Raw genomic sequence first — 22125 nt, 5'->3', positions numbered from 1 at the left:
CAACATATCCTGACCTCCTAATTTTGACATCTGATCATGTCTAACAATTTCCCTCTTAGAAATGTTGGCAGATACTAGAAGCCTTTCCTCTAAAAGTGAAGTTAAATGCTCAATTAACATTAGTTTTAAGCAATACATTGAAAATATTAAAGGATATCAGGCTTATACTAGAAACTTCTGCTAGTGTAGATTTTTAGGTTAGTTTTAAGATTTTAAAATAGATTTTTACAGCTGGCAAAAACCTCGGTGCAGAGGTAGAATTGAAGTGGCTTTGGCAGTATTAATGCAGAAACCTGGTATACTCTGCACCAGTAAAAGTTTTTTTACTGCTAGGAGAAGCCATTCCTAAATGAAGATAATTTTGCCTATGCAGGTGTACCTTCCTAAAGGAAAGAAGTATATCAAATCTTTTTAGGTCAGTCTTGCTGAAGAAAGAAGCCTTTCCTTACAGAATAAAATAAATTACTTTTACAATAAGATGAATGGTCACAATAATAAAGGCAATGAAGGTATTCTTCATATGCATAATAAATTATTTGCCTGCAACAAGTGTGGATTAGCTGAGTTATGGGTAGTTCAAACAGTTACATATCAAAAATAAAAATTAAGCATAAAGTTTACAAAAAAAACTTTTGCAGAGGTTCTTATGTTTGTTTGGGTTTTTTTTAAATTAAATAATCCGGTTACCCTAAAATGTTCATGTGGCCTTCCTTAACCTAGGATCAAAGGTGTAGCTATTCAGTTAGTGACCATTTAGAATGCTGGACATTAGATGTTACTCTAGTAAGTATATTATTTTTCTGTTCAGAACATCTCTGCCTCTCTGTACTGGTCTAGGTTTCATACTAATAGGAAAGATTTTATTTCTTATTTTTTAGTAATGGTTCTATATCATTGTCTCACTTCATGGGCAGGGCATGATTGCATCTCAGATGAATGTGGAGACTGAGTTTTCCAAGTTGAGAGTCAGTTCATGGACAAAAGGTGAATGAGAGGAAGCTGGTACCTGTGACTGACAAAAGCCACAGCAAATTGATGAGAAAAGACCGTTAAACATGGATGAGCTTTTGATGTGATAAGGCTCCCAAAGGTGTGTAGCCTCTAGAAAAGCTACTCTGTCCTGCTGAGAGTATTGAATCATTTCATCACCTAGTGAGGGTTGACAAATGGAAGACAACTACAGTGTTACAACAGGCTTTAAAGGTGCACTGAAGAGACCAGCATGAGCCAAAGGATCGAAGACTATCTAATAATCAAACAGAGAGAAAACCTGAAGAAGGTAGTAAGTAATAGGTCTGAACTAGCAAAGAAATCCACTCTGCAAGCTAAGCCACTTATTCTGCTGAATGTAGTTTTTTATTATTCTTACTGCTGTGGTCCCATAAAAGGGACAAAAGCATGGCACAAACTCACCAGGCCTCCTCCTTTTCTCCTCATAGAATCAGTTCTGAATTAGCTGTGAAACCTCTCCTGAGTTCACTAACCTTCTGCCTTCTAAACTTCATCCTTTTTAAACAGCGCCCCAAGCATTTTTTTTCTCCCATGCTTGTGAAGTTTACAGCTGCTCACTTACCCAGATTTTAAGCATTTTCTCTTTCTAGTTCACACAAGTAGTAATACACTCCCTCAATACCAAGTAATGACAAAACTGGAAATTGTCGCTTTTTAAAACCACTGCCCTCGGATCAGCAAAAGCCCTCTGAGTTAACTTACGTGCTTATTTCTTCCTCCAACTCCTCCGCATCAGAGGAGTATTTGCGTGGCTGGAACTTAGTTCTCCATCTCGTGCCCTGAGCCTGCTGGGCTGCTTTCAGTGTGTTCTTCCTCTCCAGTGATTCTTGGTAAAGTATATGAAAGTATTCTCCACCTTGCTTCACAGAATTGATATGATGCCTGCCAAAAATCATCACAAGTTGGTCAGTGTACTAAAGACACATTATCAAATTAATTAATTTCTCTTGCCCACCAACTTAATTTTTAACAGAGATTTCACATTCTTCTATATTCAAGAGTTCAACATTAGTATTTCCTTCCGCAATATGATAACAAAGTATAGCAATTCCCCAGTATGAACTGGGACATCTTTCCCTTATGTCTTTCAGCACTGCACAGGTTAACTATTGGATGTCTTGAACTCAGCATCACTTTCCCCACTACTTGATTTTAGAAGTCCCTGCCTATCTCTAATTTGTAGCAGCCAATTGACCACTAGGCCTCTCGCTGTCTTAACTCAGTTGTCACAGCCTGACAGGCACTGCCCTGAAGCTACCTCTTAGCTGCTAAATTCCACTTGCTGTCAGATGGCTGCATTGTTAGTAACAGGAAAGCTGCCAGTGAAGCCTGTGAGTGAGCTGAAGACAACAGGCAGGGTATTACTGCAAGAGAAAAAACCAAAGAGACTATAATGCACTCCCTGTAGGATGACAACAGAGGTTAAAAAAACCCAAATACAAAAAACATGAGCTAGGGCAGTGAAAGGGATATGGCACACAGTTACTCTATAGCCTTTGATTAAAAAGTTAGCAAGAATGTAGCAGCAGATCCACATCAGGCACGCATACTATACTCCTATCCAGGCATAGGACACATCCCTTTAAGTTAATGTGTTGCTGATTTTTGAATCAAGTGTCCTCAGGCATTATTGATTCTTTCAAACACAATCTAGGCTTGAAAGCTAGGCCTCATTTGTTTTACTGAGAAGTAAAAACTTTTTTTTTTTTACCAGACATGTATTAAAGCACCTGGAGGTCGTAACAGTATGCAAGTTTCAGGCATTGAATTCACTAGTCCTCAAGGGGAGCAGTTTACTCCTTAATTGCTTCCCTTTATGAAAAACCACTTGCACAATTCAACGGTTTTGGGATTTGGCTTTCGATTTTGTTGACTTTTTTTTAAGTCCAGCAACTATAAATAAAAGTCTGAAAACATTTCCAGTTCACATAAGTAATAATCTGTCTGCTAGATATTTCTATACTAACTTTGGGAAAATGTAGAAAAGATAAGAAAATAAGATGTCCCTGATAAGAAATGCTGCATACTTCAGAAAGACATAAGGATTTCTGAGTCGTGTCAGACTGGCTTCATGTTTTTCATAAGAACCTAGTAGTTTGCATAACAGACTTCTCTTGGAATACTAGAAAATGTTTAAAGGCCTCAAATTCTTACTTTACGTCCTTTTCTAGTAGTTTTCTCTCTCTCTCTCTCCTTTCTGCCAACTACCAAGATATTTGTACATAAAAATATTTTTTCCCTTCATAGTGCTTTTTCTACATTTCTGCATGCACTAATATAAGTATTCCTTCTTAAAGATCAAAATCCCTGCTGTAGCTGTATACTATAACACCACAAATAGTGAACAATAATGTTATTACATGAATCAAAGACAAGTGGTAGAGAAAGGTAATTATAAACTAGAACTAAACTATTACACTAACAGCCATAACCGGTATTATTGGAGAAAGATGCATAAATGGCAAGTAGAATCAGTACTTTTTTTTTTTTAAGGTTTATCTAATACAGAAGGCTTTAACACATGTATACCAAAAATCAATGATCACACTCTCATACCAATTGGAGTAGGAAATGTTATGCACACTTGTGAAAGAACATTTTTAGTCTATGACTTCCTTGAAGTCCCAGGTATTACAAAAAGTAGCTCTACATCCTCCAAGTATAGGAAAAGAAATAAAATAGAATTAACAGAAATGCAACATATAGAAAAGCTGTAATAACTACCTGATTTAAACCAAAAAAATCCTCTCATAACTCTATAGAATTATTTAATAGAATCATAGAATATTTCTGGGCTATTTATGAACAACCCTAAAGGGTTCACAAACTCCTGTCAGGAAAACAGTAAAACAAATCCAAACTTAAGATACAGATGTGACCACCGCACTTTTCTACACTATAGATTTACAGTATATTGCTGGAATAGGACATCAAATACTTCTCCATTTAAGTTCTGGCATCACAATACCCTCTTCAAACACTAACTTCATAAATTTAGCTGGGCTGCCTACTTGATGGATAGGTAAGAATCATTCATTAAAATGCAAATATAATCAAGATGAAATTTAGAATACATTTATTAAAGTAATTGAGCTTCATTCAACTGTAGTCACAACACAGATTTTCAACTGCCATTCAGACAAAAGGATTTGTCTTATTTTTCTAAGTTAGTAACTTTATCAGCATGAAAATTGAAAGAGTTTCCTGAGCAGTAATAACAAACTATGGAATACTTTGAGTTTTCTCTACTGGAATATACTATTCTAGATAAGGGTCAATGACATACACAAAGGAGCGACCCAGTAGCGTACTACACTTACAGAAAATTGGTTGCAAGCATATTTTCAGTGCTTGGTGTAACTACAAACTTATTAAATTACACTTTAAATCCTTTAGGGACTTTAAGGTGATCAGTTAATCGTAATACAAGACCATTAAAACATTGGGGAAATTGAACTTTTACTGCTAAGATATGGGATTCTTAGTGCCTGCCTTTGAGTAAGAAATGACTCACAAAAATAAAAGGAAATAATGAATTTGTCCTAATTATAATTTAAGTGCTAGAAAGAACAGTAAGACACTATAATAATAATGCCAGAAGACTTTGCATCAGGGTACGGACAAGCTAGATATTTACCAGGGTTGTTGGGGTTTTTTTTTACATTCTTTTTAAATATATCTTGTTTAAGTACACTGGGTCATCTTCACGAAATTCAAATGAATCATACTAAGGATCTATTTGTCCCAGAAGATCAGATTTTACAGTTAACAACCTCATGTCTACTTTGTACATAAACAAATTTAGTGGGAGATGGTTTACTAAAGGAATGACATGCACCCCTAAACATGTGATGCCAAATCCTTGCTCTGGTAAGCTGGCATAACTCCAGCCCGAACAGAATTGCTAGAAAAATGGGCAGAAGGCTGCACACCCTCTTGGCTATCCCTCCACTAAGCAACTGTGTTCAGTGGAGTGGGTAGTGTTACTGGGGTGCTTCAGTCTCAGTAACTCTTCCTGCTAGTCTCCCTCTGTCCCAATCCCTGAGGTGCAAAGAAGTTGCCATCTATTTATACCAGCTTGATTCTCTCTCTCTAAGGCTGAGCATTATATTATGATCATGGTGAACAAATACTGTGAGTTGTAAGTAAAATAACTATGTATCTATAAAACAATTTCACTACATACACATTTCTCTGATCATGGAAGCTGTTAGCCACTGTTTCATAAAATGGCTTATTCAATTTTCTTATCTTAATGGATACAGCCTTTATGCAAATAAAGCTAATGACAGAACACCTCCTGCTCCAGACACTATACAGAAAGAATGTAGCCTTTTCCAGAGGCTTATAGCCATTTGTAAATATAAATTAAACCAATGTGGCTCTGAAAGCCACTGAAAACACAGGCAAAGTGCCATTTCCTATGTTTTCATAAAAGCATTTCAATCTGCATCTGCAACACTCCCTGCTAGACAGCTCCTCTTTGGGCACAAGGCCAGACCCTGATGAGGGTGTTGCAAGGCACATATCAGCTGGGCACTGCCTAACTTGTGGCACTAGTGACAAACTGAATATTGAGCCAAGGCTTTCCAGGTGAAAAGCAAGTGCAATTTTGTGTACACCACTACTCAGAATGGTTTTTAAGTGAATATCTTTTATAGCAGAAAAAGCAATACAACTGTTGTATTTGTTTTATCCATTTCTATATAAAACAGAAAGCACAGGAAGCATTAGCTTTGAAACTACAGTAAATACAGCTAAAACATATTCTGAACATTACAGACTAAAACCATGGATTAAAAATACCAAACAAAACCAGTGTAATTCTAAATGAACACTTAGCAATATTTGCAGCCATGTCATCATGAGCTGTGATCCAATCACAAATCTCAAATGAGGCTGATGAGTGTTTGAATCCTGAAGAATTCAAACAAATATCCACTGAAGGAAGCGGTGAGAGCAGGAAGCTTGCTTCATTTGGATTAAACTTGAAATCTATGCCCTTACCCTAGTTTTACGGGGCACTGTGGTACCAGAGGTTCTGTCTTTATAAAAAAATGGAAGTTCTAACAACCAGAACTTATTAAGGATCCTATGGTAATCTCTGCAGGAGCACAAGCATTAACACCTGCATTCTCATCAGATTCCATTTCAACTGATTAAATGTTACTGCCTCCAGTTGGAATAGGACACTTTGTTTTAATCATTCCAGTCCCCCAAAATACTATGTTGTGAGTATGTGCATTAACACACATCAGACTCCATTTGAGCTGTTGCTGTATTCTAGTAGCTGAAGTAATTCTTCTATGCCCCTTAACTTTCTGACAAGGTGCCGTAACACCTACACAGCTCAGAATTGTGAAACAGCAGGAAATGCCAAGATAAAAGAAAATCCATATGCACAGTGCTTTTCTTATTTACAAAGCACACACAGAACAATAGGAGAGCAAACCCTGCATTTCTTGCAATTTGTGGAGAATCTGCTCCATTCTCTTATCAGTAACTACTGGAGCCGCTGACCATTTCACTCAGTTCTTTAGTGCTTTACATCCAGTGTTGTAATGTATATCTATGCCAGTATGTCCCAAACTTATTTACGTTAAAGTTGCTTCACACCTTTCCTGAGTGATGTAAGGCAGTCTCATTATAAATGAGTATTAGTGCATTGTTTACTTAAAAAAATACTCAGTGAGTTATTACAGGGTGCATACACTACCCACCTTCTGAAATTACCAAAAGCCATGGAGTTAAGTTTACATCATGGTGAGCCTGAGCTAGCAAATCCTACTACTGAGCTCTGCATTTGGGTCATATCCTGAAAGCTTAGCAAGGGGACAGAAAAAGCTTACAACTATTCACAATTCATATGTAGATAATAAACATAAATTAATTATGAATTCTGGTTTGGTAGTGTTTACACCCAAGTTAGAGATGCAAATGTATACATACAAGGCAATGGAGAATCAGAAACACACTGTTCACTATTCCTATTTAATGGTTGAGTAATTACACAGCAAGAACCAAGTGGGTAAATATTCATACATCTAGTCTTCTTAAATTCAGTGAAGATCAGATGATAAGGACATTAAAATCTATTAAATGTAGTTACTAACCCACAGAAACTCAGACATATGTGATCATTTACCATACTGAACCATTCACCACTCTGACAAGGAACTAAAGTAGTACCATACCAACATCTGTCTCAAGCAGTTGAAGACATACAAACAATCTGGAATACCCATGTTATTTCAGATGTAGATTCCCATTTTATTCTCCTGCAGATGAGTACAATATTCTGCACTCAAAATGTCTCTGTGTAAAAAACAAAACCGGGATCTGCATAACAGGAAAAATACGCAGCATATTGCTACATGAAAATCTGTCCATGAAGTCAGTCATGAAACAAAGTAAGTTAGAATAAGACATGACTAAAGTTGTGCTATGTTCACAGAAGATTGTACAGCAAGAAATAAGGATCTTCAATAGTCAAAAATACACGCCACACTATTATAAAAGATGTCATCAGGTAAATGTATTAATTATTACTACATATTTAAAGGTGTCTCAGAGTGGTTTTCAATCAACTACAAAGATATTAAAATAAAGAGGCTAATTCTATTGTGAAATGAGGCAGAACCTCTCCTTTGAAAACAAGGATAGGTTCTCAATGTTAGAGAAGCACAAATACATTTGTCTACGTGGAAGTACAAAAAACAACGTACCAAAAAAAGGCTTATTTTTAGTTGGAAATGTGTTGTTCTCAACCTAGAAAGAATGGAAAGCAACAATGTCCCTTTTAAGAGGCTCCAGAATACAACATGCACGCACACCCCTCTCCTCTAATTGTGCCATGCTGTAACTCTCATTTCCTGCTGATCTTAATATAAAAGTTTTCTTTGCAGGTAGGCAAATTTAGATTTCCAGCTCTTGGTGTCTCTGGAGAAGTACATAAACAAAGGTGAGTGGGGGAAGTACTTCCAGAACAGCACAGAGAAGACAGTTTTGTACTGAAAAAGGGCAGAAAAATAAATCTGCGAGATTTCAAGGCATTGCTTTAAACTTTTCTCCAAAAAGCTGTAGGAAAACTATTACTAACACTTCAAAAAGAGAAAATCATCTGAAGATTTCTGGGCTTTCCATTTTCTTGCTGCAAGAGTGTACAGTAATAACTTTATGTTCATATTACTGATAAAAACTCACTGCTTGTTAAAGTGGAACTTCACAGAGGTCCCTGATCCTCTACCAGGAAATACTACTGGCTCAAGAGTTTCATGTGAATGTAGAAGCCACACCTCACGATCTAGTGTCTTACCTTACCACATAAAAGGTATTTACAGAGCAATGACATTTTACTACTAAATAATGGAAAACCCATTTTAAGTGTTCGCTTTGTTCAACCATTCAGTGACAATGTGTCATTTTGAATCAGAATATGTGAGATTAGCCTGTTGGGTTTAGATGGATAGTAAAATTTAATAAGCAGTGAACTATTTCCACTTACGAAATTTCAAACATAAACAAACATATTTTTGCACAAAAGGAAAGGAGATTGAGACTCAAATGAACAGCCTGGAAAGGCAGAAATGTTGATGGGAAAAGCAGTCTTTCCAGTGATTGATGATACAGATGATGATTCATACATCCATACACTTAAATGGTTCTCTTTGCCCATGACTGCTGTCTAATTAATGTGAGCCATCATTCATGTAAAAGAAAATTTTTGCTTCTGGAAAAAAAATAGCACTGCAAACTGCCAGCGGTGACAGTGCTAGAAGCATGCCAATTAGAGTGATTTCTGCCAAGCAGCAAAAGGGCACAAAACAGTGGTTTCCAAGCAACTGACATTATGAAGTATTAAATACACTGGAAACTAAAACTGGCAGATAAACATTTCACCTTCTCAGTTAGTACTGCCTCACCCTCTTTGCTTCTCAAGTCTGTGTTGCCTTTCCTCCCTGCTTTTACAGACTCCACTGTATCTTCCAGTGAACCATATGCACTAAGGAATGCCAATTTGTCATAATCTCTAAACACTAACATCTTTTTTTTTGTCTGCATATATTAGAATAGGATTGGTATAGATTCACAGGTAAGGACAGACAAGGTCATAACCAGAACTCCAAAAATAACACATTTTTTGCCATTTAAAAATCTTTCAGCAGCAGCTGCCATTTCAATCACAAAATTTAAACAGTTTTGTATTAAAGTCAGCTACACAGCCACTAGCAGGCAGAGAAATAGGAGAAACTGCTCTTTGGGTAACAGTCAGTCTAACTGTTGTTGCAGGCATAAAGAATGCATTAGCAGAGGCTGGGCTTTCAGTATACAGGCTGACTTTTAGAGATCTCCCTTCAGGAAACTTGAACCATTTTAAAAAGCCATCCAGTTTCTAATTTAAAACATAAAAAGCAGCCAGTTGAATACTGTTAAACTGCCAGCAGTTTGACATTTCATTTTATTTAACTAGCACAGCACAGTAAAACAGATGCTTGGGAGCCATTTTCTTCAAACTATGGGAAATGCCATACAGAGGTTTAGCATGCCTTTTTGCAAGTAAAGGCTTGGCTGGCTCGTGGAATGGGATGGACACTTCCTCTTTGAGCTTGCAGCTCAAAGCTGTCAATTCCTAGGCATCACTGGCTGAGGATGACCTCAACTTGTCATTTTTACATGGGCATCCATGCTTAGATGGCTGTCACTGCACAGCGCTTACAGTTTCTACCACCTTTCCTACCTTTCCTTTTTACACAAAGTAAGTATTTCAGCTAGTCTCATTTGAAGCAATATGCTTATTTTTAAGCACTATTTTTTGTGGCGATGTTTAACAACAACAGTATTTCCACTGCACTTGCATCATCTTGGTGGGCTGAGTTAGTCTACAGAAACGATTTAAGGCAAATCACATTTATAGATGTCATTGGAACAAAGCAATAAAAATCTCCTCAGAGCTGAATGTCATTTCAGAGGCACTGTGCTTCTTGAGTTTGCATAGTTTTAGTAAGAATAGCAATAGAAACAAAAACATAATTCTTAGCTCAAAGCTAAAGATACTTGAACACTCAAGGACAAAGGTGTTGTCTTTTCTGCCATACTCTATTCCACCCACTGAACCTGACATTGCAAAGTACTTAGTCAAGTCAGAGCTAGTCTGTGTCTACATAGGCAATCTCCACTGGAAGTAAGACATATTGATCTACAAAGGAAGAGGGTTGATCATTATCTGTGGATTTCCCAAGTGGTTTTTTATTTTATGCTGCACAAAGACAAGAAAATTCCTTCCTACATTTTGATGCTGTGTTTAGATAAAATGATATCTGCAAGCTGACAGGTGTCTCCTTAAAGTGACTGGGTACAACATCAGTCAGAAAGCACTGGTATGACTTTCTACTTAGGACTAGTGACTGATAGTTTTGAAAGATGAGTAGTTTGAGCAACCTCTGTGTTCTGTCATCATCCTCTTTTATATCATCATGAGGACTGAAGAAAGTATAAGAGAATATTACTGAGAGGAGCTATGAGGTCATAATTATAAGGTTTATCTTCAGTTTAATTATGCTTTTAATGTATAGGTAGAATATTAAAGCTTTATGAATGCAGCTAAGTCTGTTCCAGTAATGACTCTTCAAACATTTTTGAGATAAGTTTAAAATTCATACTACTGTGCTATGTCACTGTAATCATTAAAAAAAACTTCCTCGCAGTTTGTTCCATTATACTTTCATACAAACAAGCTGCAAGATCACAGACACTACTTCGTGTGAACATGTATCAATTAACGTCCAATTAAGACAACTGCTGGGTGTTCCTTTTCAATCAGGAGGAGGAAAAGCAGTAAAAAACAAATCTACAAAGGTCATTTGTATTCACCGACTCCCTGTAGTACATATTAGCATGCTGCTCTGCTAGCCTGACTGCTTTAATTGAAATTAAAAGGTGCTGCCCTAGAGAAGAAAACGCTGGTTTGCTTCTTTCTTGCATTTTCCACTCTGATTCTTTTTTCTAAAATAGCTCCTTTTCTATAGTCTCAAATTGTTACTAAGAAGTGTTGCTGACATGTCCTTTGGTCCAAGCCAGCAGTGCAGTCGTTCTTACTTGAAATTACCTTTTCCCGCAACTTCATATCTCAATATTTGGTTAAAAAGTCTGTGGGTTTAATTGTTTCTCTTCTTACTGTTTTTTTAATATGCAGATTAAATCAAAGTAACACTGTGCAAACACTCCAGATGAATGGCTAGCACATTTTCATTGTTAAAAGGTCATACAATGACACTCAAGGTATTTCCAGGCTTACACAACACAATAACGATTTAAAAAATAAATTAATGTACACCTTTGATTTCTAGATATTAAGCCTTTTGGATATTTTTCTGCATACCAGGTCATTTGGCTACTGTCCATTTCAGAAAGCATTACAGAAAGCAAGTTCATATTTCAAAAAATCTGTTTCCCTGACTTTTCTCAAGCAAATTTCTCAATGGCCATTATAGCTCATATCATACTTCACCTCTTAAATAATATATATGTAGCATTCATGATTTAATTGCCACAGTAAACAGAATGGATTATATTAGGTGTGTTAGAGGATCACTACTGGGATTACAGTGTAAAGAATGCATGGGATTACACAATACAGCAGGTAAACTTCATCTGAGCATTTATTCAGGCAACAGTGCTTTCCAGAAACCAGTATTAAAGTGACTGTTGCCTACACAAGAGCAAAAAAGCACATTTCTCCTGAGTGTAGTAAGCAGCTCTGACAAGGCCCTGACTACGCTAAACTTCCGATCTTCAAAAAGCAAATGAGCGTAAATATATCATTTACTGTTCAGTAAATGTAAAAAGTAAATCTACATTTACTTGTGCAGTAGCACAAGAGTAAGTCTTCACTTTCTTCATCTTTCATCTGTTTCAATTGTCATGGAAAACTTGTAGCCAGCAATATTTCCACCCAGGCATCTGAAATCAAATGAAGCCAGTTTTGAATGCAAGTGTGAATTAAATTTATGGGACTAGAAGCTGGCAGAGTTGGAAGACACTTTAACAGGTAGGCATTTTCTTACTTATCAGCACTTCAAACTCTGCTTGGGGTATTAAAGTAGAGTTGGGTTCTTTCCATCTTCTGCATCAGCAGTAAAAAGGATTCTGCAAGACAAATTAGATATCTAAGAACAATTGCACAACATCACTATCCTCTGCAGGTGTGGTGCAGGTACAACTGATCAGGACTTAACAGACAATTCTGATGATGATGTACATAAAGGAATATAATCTTGTTTGTTCCTTCAGCTGCATTGGCTTCTGCCAGTGATGAGAGATGAAAGACTAAAATCTGGGTTTTTAATCACTCAGAGAAAAGATATGACCTCAAGACACATTAGAATGAAATCTATTCATGTCATTAAAAATCTACATTTAACATAATTTTGCAGATTGCATTACTATTAAAAATTCAGTGGAAGGCAAATCTGCATTTATCATGATGTGGTACAGGAAACAGAAGTGTCTTCTGTTAAAAGCAGGCTAGACTAAACACTTCATCTGTTATAGGAAACAATTGCACTCACCCAGAGTAATGAGCTGGCTCTCTTAAGAAGTCTTTCCCTGGAGCTTCTAATTTAGTAGGCCAATTTCAACATAAAAATAAAAATCAGAGAAACAGAGGCATCACTGAAGCCTAGAAGAATAAGTAAGGCATTTACTTGCCCAAGACACCCAAGTTCCAATTGTAGCTGTTCCTGTGATAATTAATCTTACATCTCCAATTTGACTTTCACAGTTTACATATGAGAGCAGTATTATTTATCTACCTAATACCTAGCAGTGCTGCAGAGATGAATAAGACAATGCTTGCATGTACTTGAGTGCTAGGCATTGTAAGATCTGTCAAACTAACATCCCTAAAAGATAATGGTAGTAAGATTAAAAATGTAAAAAATAATGTAAATGAAAATGGTAAGAAAAAAAATGCCCTATATGTAAAAAAGTTTTTTCTTTCAGTAAAAAAATTCATACGACTCATTCATACTCTGCTATCCAATTTAAAAGCTATACATTTACACAGTGAGTTTAGTTCAGATACATTGCCTAGTTTCCAATCCCAATTTACAAGTTACTTGGCAGAGCTGCCGAGGGGTCAAGCGATTTGGACAAAGGTACATAAAAAGTCAGCTGCTCAGCCAAGAGTTAGGATCAATATCTTGACACCACACACACCATTTCTGACCTCCCTGTATCGACCTCACAGTGCTGTAGTACTCAGAAACAGGGAGCAGAAGAAGCAGGCTGTGTAGAGAGAGAATCTACTTTTTTCCCCCGCTTCTTCTGGCATGGACAAATAATGTCCAGCTTCAGTTGTACCACCAACATACTATATGGCATTTCTTTAGCACAAGAAAAAGCTAACTTTTTAAAGCATGGCTTTTCATGCCACTCGATCCTTCAGATTTAGTCCCTCACAAAAAAGGGCCCAAACACCACCTTCTGCAAAAGCAGTCCTATATCATGTTACTCGCTATAATCTTGAAGATTATCTAGATTTTTATAAAATTAAATTTAATTTCATAGTTTTCTACAATTATAGGATTAGAAACTCACTCTTAATCTACTGAATTGGAGAGAATTTCAATGCTGCTCAGATGGAAAAGCTCATCTGATCCTAAACATCACTAGGTTGGCCAAAGTACACAAAAATGCCATGTAACTTCTAATGGTATTTCAAAAGCACATTTCTCAGCAACTATCAAATCAAGACCTCCTCATGTTAACCTACTAAGAAAATGACACTTCATTTGTTCAAACTGTAAGTTGTAACAAAATGAGTGGTCCAGCTTGCTTCATCCAAATGTCATTAACAAATTTATTTGCAAATATTTAAAAAAAAAATCAAGCCTTTTGTACCAATGGTGAAGGTAATTTTCATCCTACAGAACACTTGCAAGTATTTTTTGTCCTACTCATTTGCAAATGAAGAATGTAGAGCAACCAAAAGCAAGCTCCAAGCACCTGCAATTCATATATTGAGAAGTAAACTGATCTTTGGCAGCTTATCATCAAAAGAACTTGACCTCAAGGAGACAATCCCACTGAAACTTAGCAATGACAATGAGCACAGGCAGTCAAATATAACTAACAGTGCATTTATGGCAAAAACAAGTCATGCTTTAATAAAATGGCTTATCCAACCTTCAGAGTACACAGCATTTATTATTTTGTTTACAATTTATTACTATTTTCAGCCAAGTTCATCAAGTGAAATTTACAGAGTAAGTGAATAATGAAAATAATTGGCAGCAGAGAAGGGTAAAAGGGAATAACGTGAAATGTAACGTTATCACAAGCAACTAGTATAAAATTTAGAAATTGTTCTGATGTAAAAGTCTGGGAATACTTAGAAACACTACATTGTGAAATGTGAAGTTCCAATTCCTCTACATGCAAAGAAGCAACTTTTCTCTAACTTCCTTGACTTCTATGCAGTTAGTCTCAGTCAAACAATGCAAGAGCCTAATTTATCTTCTACATATTATTGTTGATACAATATTTGTGCTCTCTTGACTGCCATATTTGCTTAGATTTAACTTAATAATTAATTTTTTATACAGATGTCTGTCTTACTGCTGCTTGCTTTAATTCAACTATTTTTATCCAGTGAATGCTCTTCAAAGACTTAAAAGTCTAGGAACCTTGTAAACACTTGTGTAATCTGTACCCTGCGAGGGCTGGCAGCAGTAATTCGTCAGTTTTATTTGCAGCAGGCTGTAACTAAACCTTCCCAGACATAAATCATCATTTTGTACTACTGCTTGCTGTTTCAGTTGCAAATGAATCTTGTTTCTTAGCTTAACACTCACATCAAGAAAGCAAGGAGGTTCCATAAAAATTTAGAAAACCCCTAGAGTCACTAACTGCAAGGGTTGTTATGCTGTTTAGCAACTGTTTACAGTGATACTGACCAAATAGAGTGAATAGTCTTTGTAGGAAAGTTTGGAGTGCAACCAGAATGTGTGATTGCAACAGAAAAGCATACCAAAGCCTCAATCTTGTCAACTTAAGCACCACCTGCAGTGACAATGGTGAAACATGGGTGACAACACAGCCTAAGTACATTTAAGACTAGGAGTGCTAAATGGGAGAGTACTCTTTGGTAAAGCCTATTCCCAATAGACCTCCTTGGTGGTTTTGTTTGTTTTTTTAAATGAGACCATAAGAAATGCACTGCTGGGACAGAAGTTTATTGTGTCAAGTGGCAATAGAAAATACTCTCTTAGGAAAAGCATGCACACCCACCTACTTTCTGTGGTCAGTCCCATAAAACAAATAATGGTTGCTGTCCAAACCCAGGTGGCTAAAAGGTATCGAGGATCCCAAATCCATGTCCTATTCTAACACTTCACTATCCATCAGATAAGGGGCACAAAAATCTATTTCTTCCATGTCAGCATCTTCCTGAGACTCAGGCTAGTATATTCCAAAGGAGTCCATGCATGTATTTCTATAATAGTGGTAGAGATTTTCACTATTATTTTCTATCACATCATTGACATTATATGTGCTAACATTGCTTCTTTTTGACTACTTTATTGGCTCATTTTTGACTACTTAATCTTGGCACAAAACTGTATTGTGCAAAAGACTGCAATGAAGTAACAAGCACCTTTATAAAGAACACTAAAACCATATAGTATTGATATAGACGGAGCTATCAAACAACCATTCCTCATACAGCACTGACAACATTTTGAGTATACATAAAGCCAATAAAGGAAGAATTGTAAACCATCTTTTCTAAGCTGTTAGTGCAGTTGATTATTTTGCCTATAACCCAGCTGCTGCTACTGCAGAACCAAAGATTCCTTTAGCCTTGACTGGCCCCATTTCTGAGTGCTCTGGATTCCCTTACCTTGAGTGAGCTAGAGCTTTACTAAGAGTCTTCTTTCTTGTTTCTGTAAATGGAGAGAGCCTCTTCACTGCTTCTGGTGGATCAGACTGAAAGTGATCAAATTGAAAATATATATTACAGTATTAATTAAGAGTTTAGAATAGAGAAGGTAAGTGCAATATCAGGGTCCAGTTTTAATCACCAAATATTTTCTAAGACTGTCATCATCTGGGACAGCATTGTGTCATTCCACAAGCATGTAAACAAGTCTTATATGATACTGCTGTGCACGCCCATGTGCACATCTGTTCCAAGCTTTTAACTCATTGGCTGACTTCAAGTTTGACAGAGATCTTACAGGCAGTTAAGGACCCATAAGCTTCATTAAACTACAAGACAGGAAGAAGAGATTGTTCAATGGCCTAGACTTAAGGAATGACTGCTGTGGGTGTTTATACATTAACAAACTATAAAAGTATGCATGGGAGAGAAAACTTTTAGAAGTCCCAACCCAGAAAAATTTTCAATCAGTCTCAAAACAAGGAGACTGACATTTGCAAAAACCAAAACAATAAGAAAAGCTCCACAGACATAGCTGGTTTTGGAGCACAAAACATAATGGTTTATTATTCTCTTTCTCTCTTATTTTTTAAGAGTGTACAAACCAGGTCAGCAATTTTACATAAGGGAATTAAAATCACTAATTTAATACATTGTTCAAAATGCCTGCAACATTTTTTCTTCTGAGCAGCTATGGAACTGAAATACATGGGAGATGAAAGCTTGTATTTGTTGTTGACTAGCTGTGGCTTACAAGTACCCTTGGGATTTCCAGAGAACAGCTGCATCAATTTCATAGAATTATGATTGCATACTGTGCATATGCAGTGTTTTTGCATGTGTTAGGTAATAAAATATGCAGCTCAGGCAACGCCCAATGTGCAAAAAGTGCATGGCTAAATTTCTATTTGTTGAGAGGCATAGTGCTGGCATGCAGAAGCTGAGGTGCAGCCTAGGGTATTCCTTGAGGCAGTTCCATGCATTCATAAGTGTCCTAGGGTGTCCAGAAAAATAAATTCACAGTAAAGGAAATAAAGAAGATCCTTTATTATGCACCTGGGAAAACATGCAATAGGATATTGCAGATCTCAGTTGAGTCTGTAAAGAAAATGCTTGCCTACTCAAGAGAAGCTGCAACTCTTATTTCAAATCTTTATGCACACCCGAGTATATCGTTCTTGATTGCTGAAATAATTGGTGCTCTGTATGGACAACAGCTTCTATGATACGACTGAGCTACATACTTCACATATTTTTTAAGAGAACATTCTAGAAAGTGCAAACAAAAGACTTCTTATTAATGAGATTTATAGATAAAAATAACTGCAAAGGAGAGCTGAAAAGAAAAAAAAACCCTATAAATTAATGTGCTGGTAGAATGTTTCTGGTATTCAAGGCAGTGTGCTTCTGCCAGTAAAATAGCTGGGCACAACTCCGCCTTTTAGCAGGACTTCCACAGCACATCTTACTTTTCAACTTTGTTAGCTTCCAACAAATCTGAAATACCCCACTGACTGATGAGTTGGATAAAAAAAGGAAATTAAAAATTGTGTTGTGATAGGTGAGATGTTACCCGATGCTGACGTCAGGCTAACACTTGTGCTTGCTTTCTTAAAAAAAAAAATCATTACTGTTTGTTGTCAGTTTTCATATAATTGCAAACGTACACTCCTTTCTCTGTTTACATTTCATTCTTCTCTTTTATAAGAAACTTATGATCAAATCAGTTGCCTGGCATTCAGGTTTTTTTTTATAAAGAGAAAGGAGATGGATCAGATTTTAAATAAGCTAACAAAGACAACATATGACAAAAAATTAAATCTCTCTGCTGGATTGTCAAATAAAATTCAGGCAAATTGTTAAATGCATATAGAGAAATTAGAATTAACACATTAAAATGTGTTTTAATTCCAACATTTTATTTATATTTAAAAGGCCTGAATTGCTTTGGGATAGACAGACAGAGTACACTGCAACTCTGCATTGTCATATGACAGGCCTGAGTAAACATCAAATAGAACATTCACTTGGGTGGACTTGGATGAATTAGAGCAGACTCACCACAGTAACTGTTCTGTGCTGACCAGAAAGTGGCATTTAAGTAAAATTATCTCCAGGCCTTTCAATACTTAAAATTGTAGGTTAAGGTCACAAAGGCTGAAAAAAAACAAATAAAGCCCAGATCTTCAACAACTGTTAATTTGTGCAGCTCTACATAACACCTAAAGGAACAGTCCTTTCAGCTTCAGGTTTTTGAGATCTAAGGATGTGCAATATTGACCTATGTACTTTAATAAAAATATGAATTTTTGAAATAAAAAGTAATTTTGAATGTATTGGCCATTTCTGTGCTAAACCGTAATATAATTTAAAGGTCAGTCTTCTAGAATTGATGCATGGAATAACTAACACAGCTAAGCTGAATTTTCAGAACACTATTTTTACCAAATTACAATAGAACTCTACATCTCACTCATCAGCAATTTTTTCTAATACCTTCAGGAGGAGTTTTACTAGATAAAACCTATGAAATGTTCATCAGTCAGCAAAAGGCTGGTTCCTCATGTACAGTACGGCTTTAAACCTTGATTTCAGCAAACAAATATCTATATGAATAATTAAAACATTATGTTTGTCTGTTGCCGCTTTTACCTACATCTTGAATCAAGGCTTCACCAGTAGTCTCACCTCTGGAATGAAAGAATGCTTCTTGGTAATAACCTCAGCCACTTCTTTGGGTGGTTTCTCCTGCACATCTTTTTTCAGCGGTTCCTAAAAAATGAACCAAAACATGTAAATATATTTGAAATACTGCTAGTTACCCACACTGTAGCAGGTCATAATTTTCAAAATTGAGTGGTGCAAATAATTTTTTCTACAGAGTGCAAACTATAGCAAAAATAATGGCTAGTCTATTGTAGAAAAACTTAAACTATCACTGAAGTAACTTTAGTGCACAAAGATTCTCATAAGAAGTACCTGCTGACAAGCTACTGTGCAAAATGCATACAGGCTTTCTAAATTACCATGCTTAAATGCTTAGAATATGTAACTTTTCTCTTAGAAGACTGTTATATAGACTACTGTGTCTAACAAAAAGAAAATCCAATTTACAAAACCAGGAATCGGAAATTACTTACCTGTAATTGCTCTTCCCTGAAGAGCACACAGTCTATCACACTGTGATAGACCACTATTCCTGGGTCTGTGCTTTCACCCACAAGGAAGGCACAGACCCATAAAAAGCCCTAAAGTCAAACACAAGCACACTTCGAGAACTCCTTCAACCACCAGTTTATTCAAGTGGAAGGAAGACATATTCCCTCTTACTAAAAAAATTGTATAGGTAGATTAATAGAATACTCTAGATCACCCAGCAGTATATGGTGCTCAGGCTAAAAGGATATGAAAACAGTAATTCCTTTCTGCACTAGTTTTAGATCAAAGACCTCATTTATTGATTCCAAGTAAAGCCAAGCTGGAGGCCCTAACAACTCGCATCCACATAGTCAGGGTAGAGCCAACGTACAAAAAAAGCTGCACAGCAGACTCAGAGCTGCAGATGAAATACTTGCTATGTTGTACAGATTTTGCGCAACAGAGCAAAGCCTGGAAATATTCAAGTATTCAAAAATGAACTTTAAGAGCAGAGCATTGTGCTTGTTGGAATCTTGACTTCAGAAGGCACAAAATTCTTTCCAAATTTATGTTACTATGTAACATTTCAGCTGAACAAAGGTTCAAAGTGTAAAGAACAGTACCTTCACTCACTGGTGAACTGCAAACACCAATGTTCTAATACAATGACTGAGGCAGCTCACAAACAAGTAGAAAACTAGGGAGGGGAACCAAACCCAAGACGTGGTACTAAGAGCAAAGCAGCTGGAATAGAAAGACGATTTTCTGCAGCCAGAGTATAAGGATGAACTAATGAAATGTCAAGGAGAAGTCTGAAGGCTCTGCTATTTTGTGCGACTGGAGTCAGCAGCAGAGACCGATGGCAAACTGACACTGCTCAGAAGCACAAGTCTTACAGAGGGCTACCAACGAACATGAGCACCCACCTCAGTGACTGAGAAAGCCTCATTCACACCCTGAACAAGAGAGGAATCATTTTACAGCCTGTGTGGGCACCCATACTTTGCCTACAGGAAATGCTAATCAGAGATTACTGGCGATGAGTATGCCTTCAGTGTGGAGAGTCTGTTACAACCAACTTTAGGGAAAAATAAAAATTAAGTATTTGTCATTACATAAATTTAATCATCACTATTTGGTACATTTTTTCCAGAGATCAAAGTTATTTATTTTAACCATTTGTAGTAAGAACCTGATTCTGAATATTGAATATCTTTACCTGTGAAAACAGGCTTTCAAAAGTAAACTGGATTTGAGAAAGCACTTGCCAAACAAAATCCTTTTAAAAAAAAAATAAAATAATTTCCAATATAAGAAGTTTGAAATATTTGTGACTACACTCCTGTATATTCATGAACACAAATGATCTATCCAGAACATAAATAACGCTAAAGAACAAATAATTATTTATTTCCTCAGATTTACCCTTCTAAATTTCAAAGTACTCTTAAAGGCAGAAAGGTGCCAGATGGATGGAACAGAAGACTTCATAGGTGAAACACCTTCAGAGAAGCTGGTTCAGAAGCAATTTGGTTTTAAAATTGGAAAAGTTTTCATATTTGGGGCAATATTTAACTTTTATCAGGGCACACTTTTTTGAGAGTACAATGAAAAACCCAAGAAATTCTAAATATTTGGACATCCTTCATTCTTCTTTCTCCTTTTCTGTTACTATTTCCGTATGGCTATCCTCTCTGCATTGCATGTCTATTTGTAACCTGTAATGCTAATCACCACAGCATCATCCCATAGCACAATAAGGAACCAATCCAAAAACCACGAACTCATGTCATGATCTCCGCTACAGGAATAACATGCATCAAACTGATGCTGGTGGGACTTTTTTTTCTTTAAAATTGCACACATTATAAAGAAAAAGCTAGAAGAAAACTGATTTGGAGCAGAAGCATCTTACACTCCAGGAACACCAGAATTTCCAGCCTGCTTTGCTCCTGACACTTTTTTTTTTTTTAAAGCAGCAAAGTGTTGACAACAGCCAGGTACCACTGCTTTTACAGCTGGCAATACCTTGAATGACATGATTAAAACCAATTGAGAGTCTCTCAGAATAACTTACTACTCAAGGGAAGGAAGCATGGTAGAACATAGCCCTAAGGTTTCAATGGCTTGAAAGGACCAGTATGCTGACCACTAGTATAGGGTCTGGAGCCATTTAGCTATATTCATTTCAAGCATCTAATGCCACAGAGGACTGAAGAAAACTTTTCTCAGGTGCAACACTTCCCTGCATCCTATCTCTGGCCAGAAAGCTCTGCCAGTTCATGAGGAAAGGAAAAAGAGCTGTGAATCTACCAAAGCACTGCACGGTTGCTCAGGGAGGGTGGTATATGCCACCCCTTCCACTCAGGCACTGGCAATGTGATTCAATCAGCCTTACTACAGAAAACAGAAGGGAATAGCTTCCTTTTCTACAACATGATCTTTCATTACAATGTCATATATTGAAAAGGTGCAATCTGAGCTTAAAACAGTAACAGTACATAATTATAGAACAGTAGAACTATCTTTTTAATTTGCAGTGCAGATATAAAAACAGAAAACAGTACTGGCATGTCTAATTTGTTAAACTCAGCAATATATTATCATGACAATCTGAACAACCTTTGGAGTTTGGGTGTTGGGTATTTTTCAGCATTTCCAATTTATGGATAGTTTCATCATAGTTTACCTAATTTGCTTTTAAGCCATCAAAAGGCCTGTTTCAGTGATCGTTTCCTGCATTCATTATAGTGAAGTAACAAAATCTCATACAACTCCATATGTAAGAAACAATAATTAAAAAAAAAAAATCCCCAAGTGATAAAGTAATATATGAAACACCATCTATGCCGAGATTGCGTGAGGAATGACCAGAAGTTTTCCATGAAAGTGATTACAGCCATTTCTCCCGAGATCAGATCCAGCAGGTCTAGGTGAAGTGAACTACAGAAATACTGCAGTAGGTGGAGCTCGATGCCATCTGATTGTCTATAGCTCTGCTGGAGATGACCCCCTTCAGTGCGCTCTTAGGCGCT

General features: G+C 36.7%; 1 protein-coding gene across 1 annotated transcript in view; it reads right to left on the bottom strand.

Moving 5' to 3' along the window:
- The window catches only part of CCDC60 (coiled-coil domain containing 60), a 63536-nt gene that overhangs the window by 18956 nt on the left and 22455 nt on the right, over positions 1–22125 (bottom strand). The window contains exons 2-4 of the mRNA XM_010292191.1: positions 18641–18724; positions 15914–15999; positions 1714–1893 (exon numbers count right to left, since the gene is read on the bottom strand). Coding sequence (XP_010290493.1) covers positions 1714–1893; positions 15914–15999; positions 18641–18724 — 350 coding nt within the window. The remainder of the gene's footprint in view (positions 1–1713; positions 1894–15913; positions 16000–18640; positions 18725–22125) is intronic.

The sequence above is a fragment of the Phaethon lepturus genome, unplaced genomic scaffold, assembly GCF_000687285.1.
Source record: "Phaethon lepturus isolate BGI_N335 unplaced genomic scaffold, ASM68728v1 scaffold11588, whole genome shotgun sequence".
Lineage (NCBI taxonomy): Eukaryota > Metazoa > Chordata > Aves > Phaethontiformes > Phaethontidae > Phaethon > Phaethon lepturus.
The sequence above is the reverse complement of the archived record's forward strand: the minus strand, read 5'-3'. Positions and strand labels throughout refer to the sequence as shown.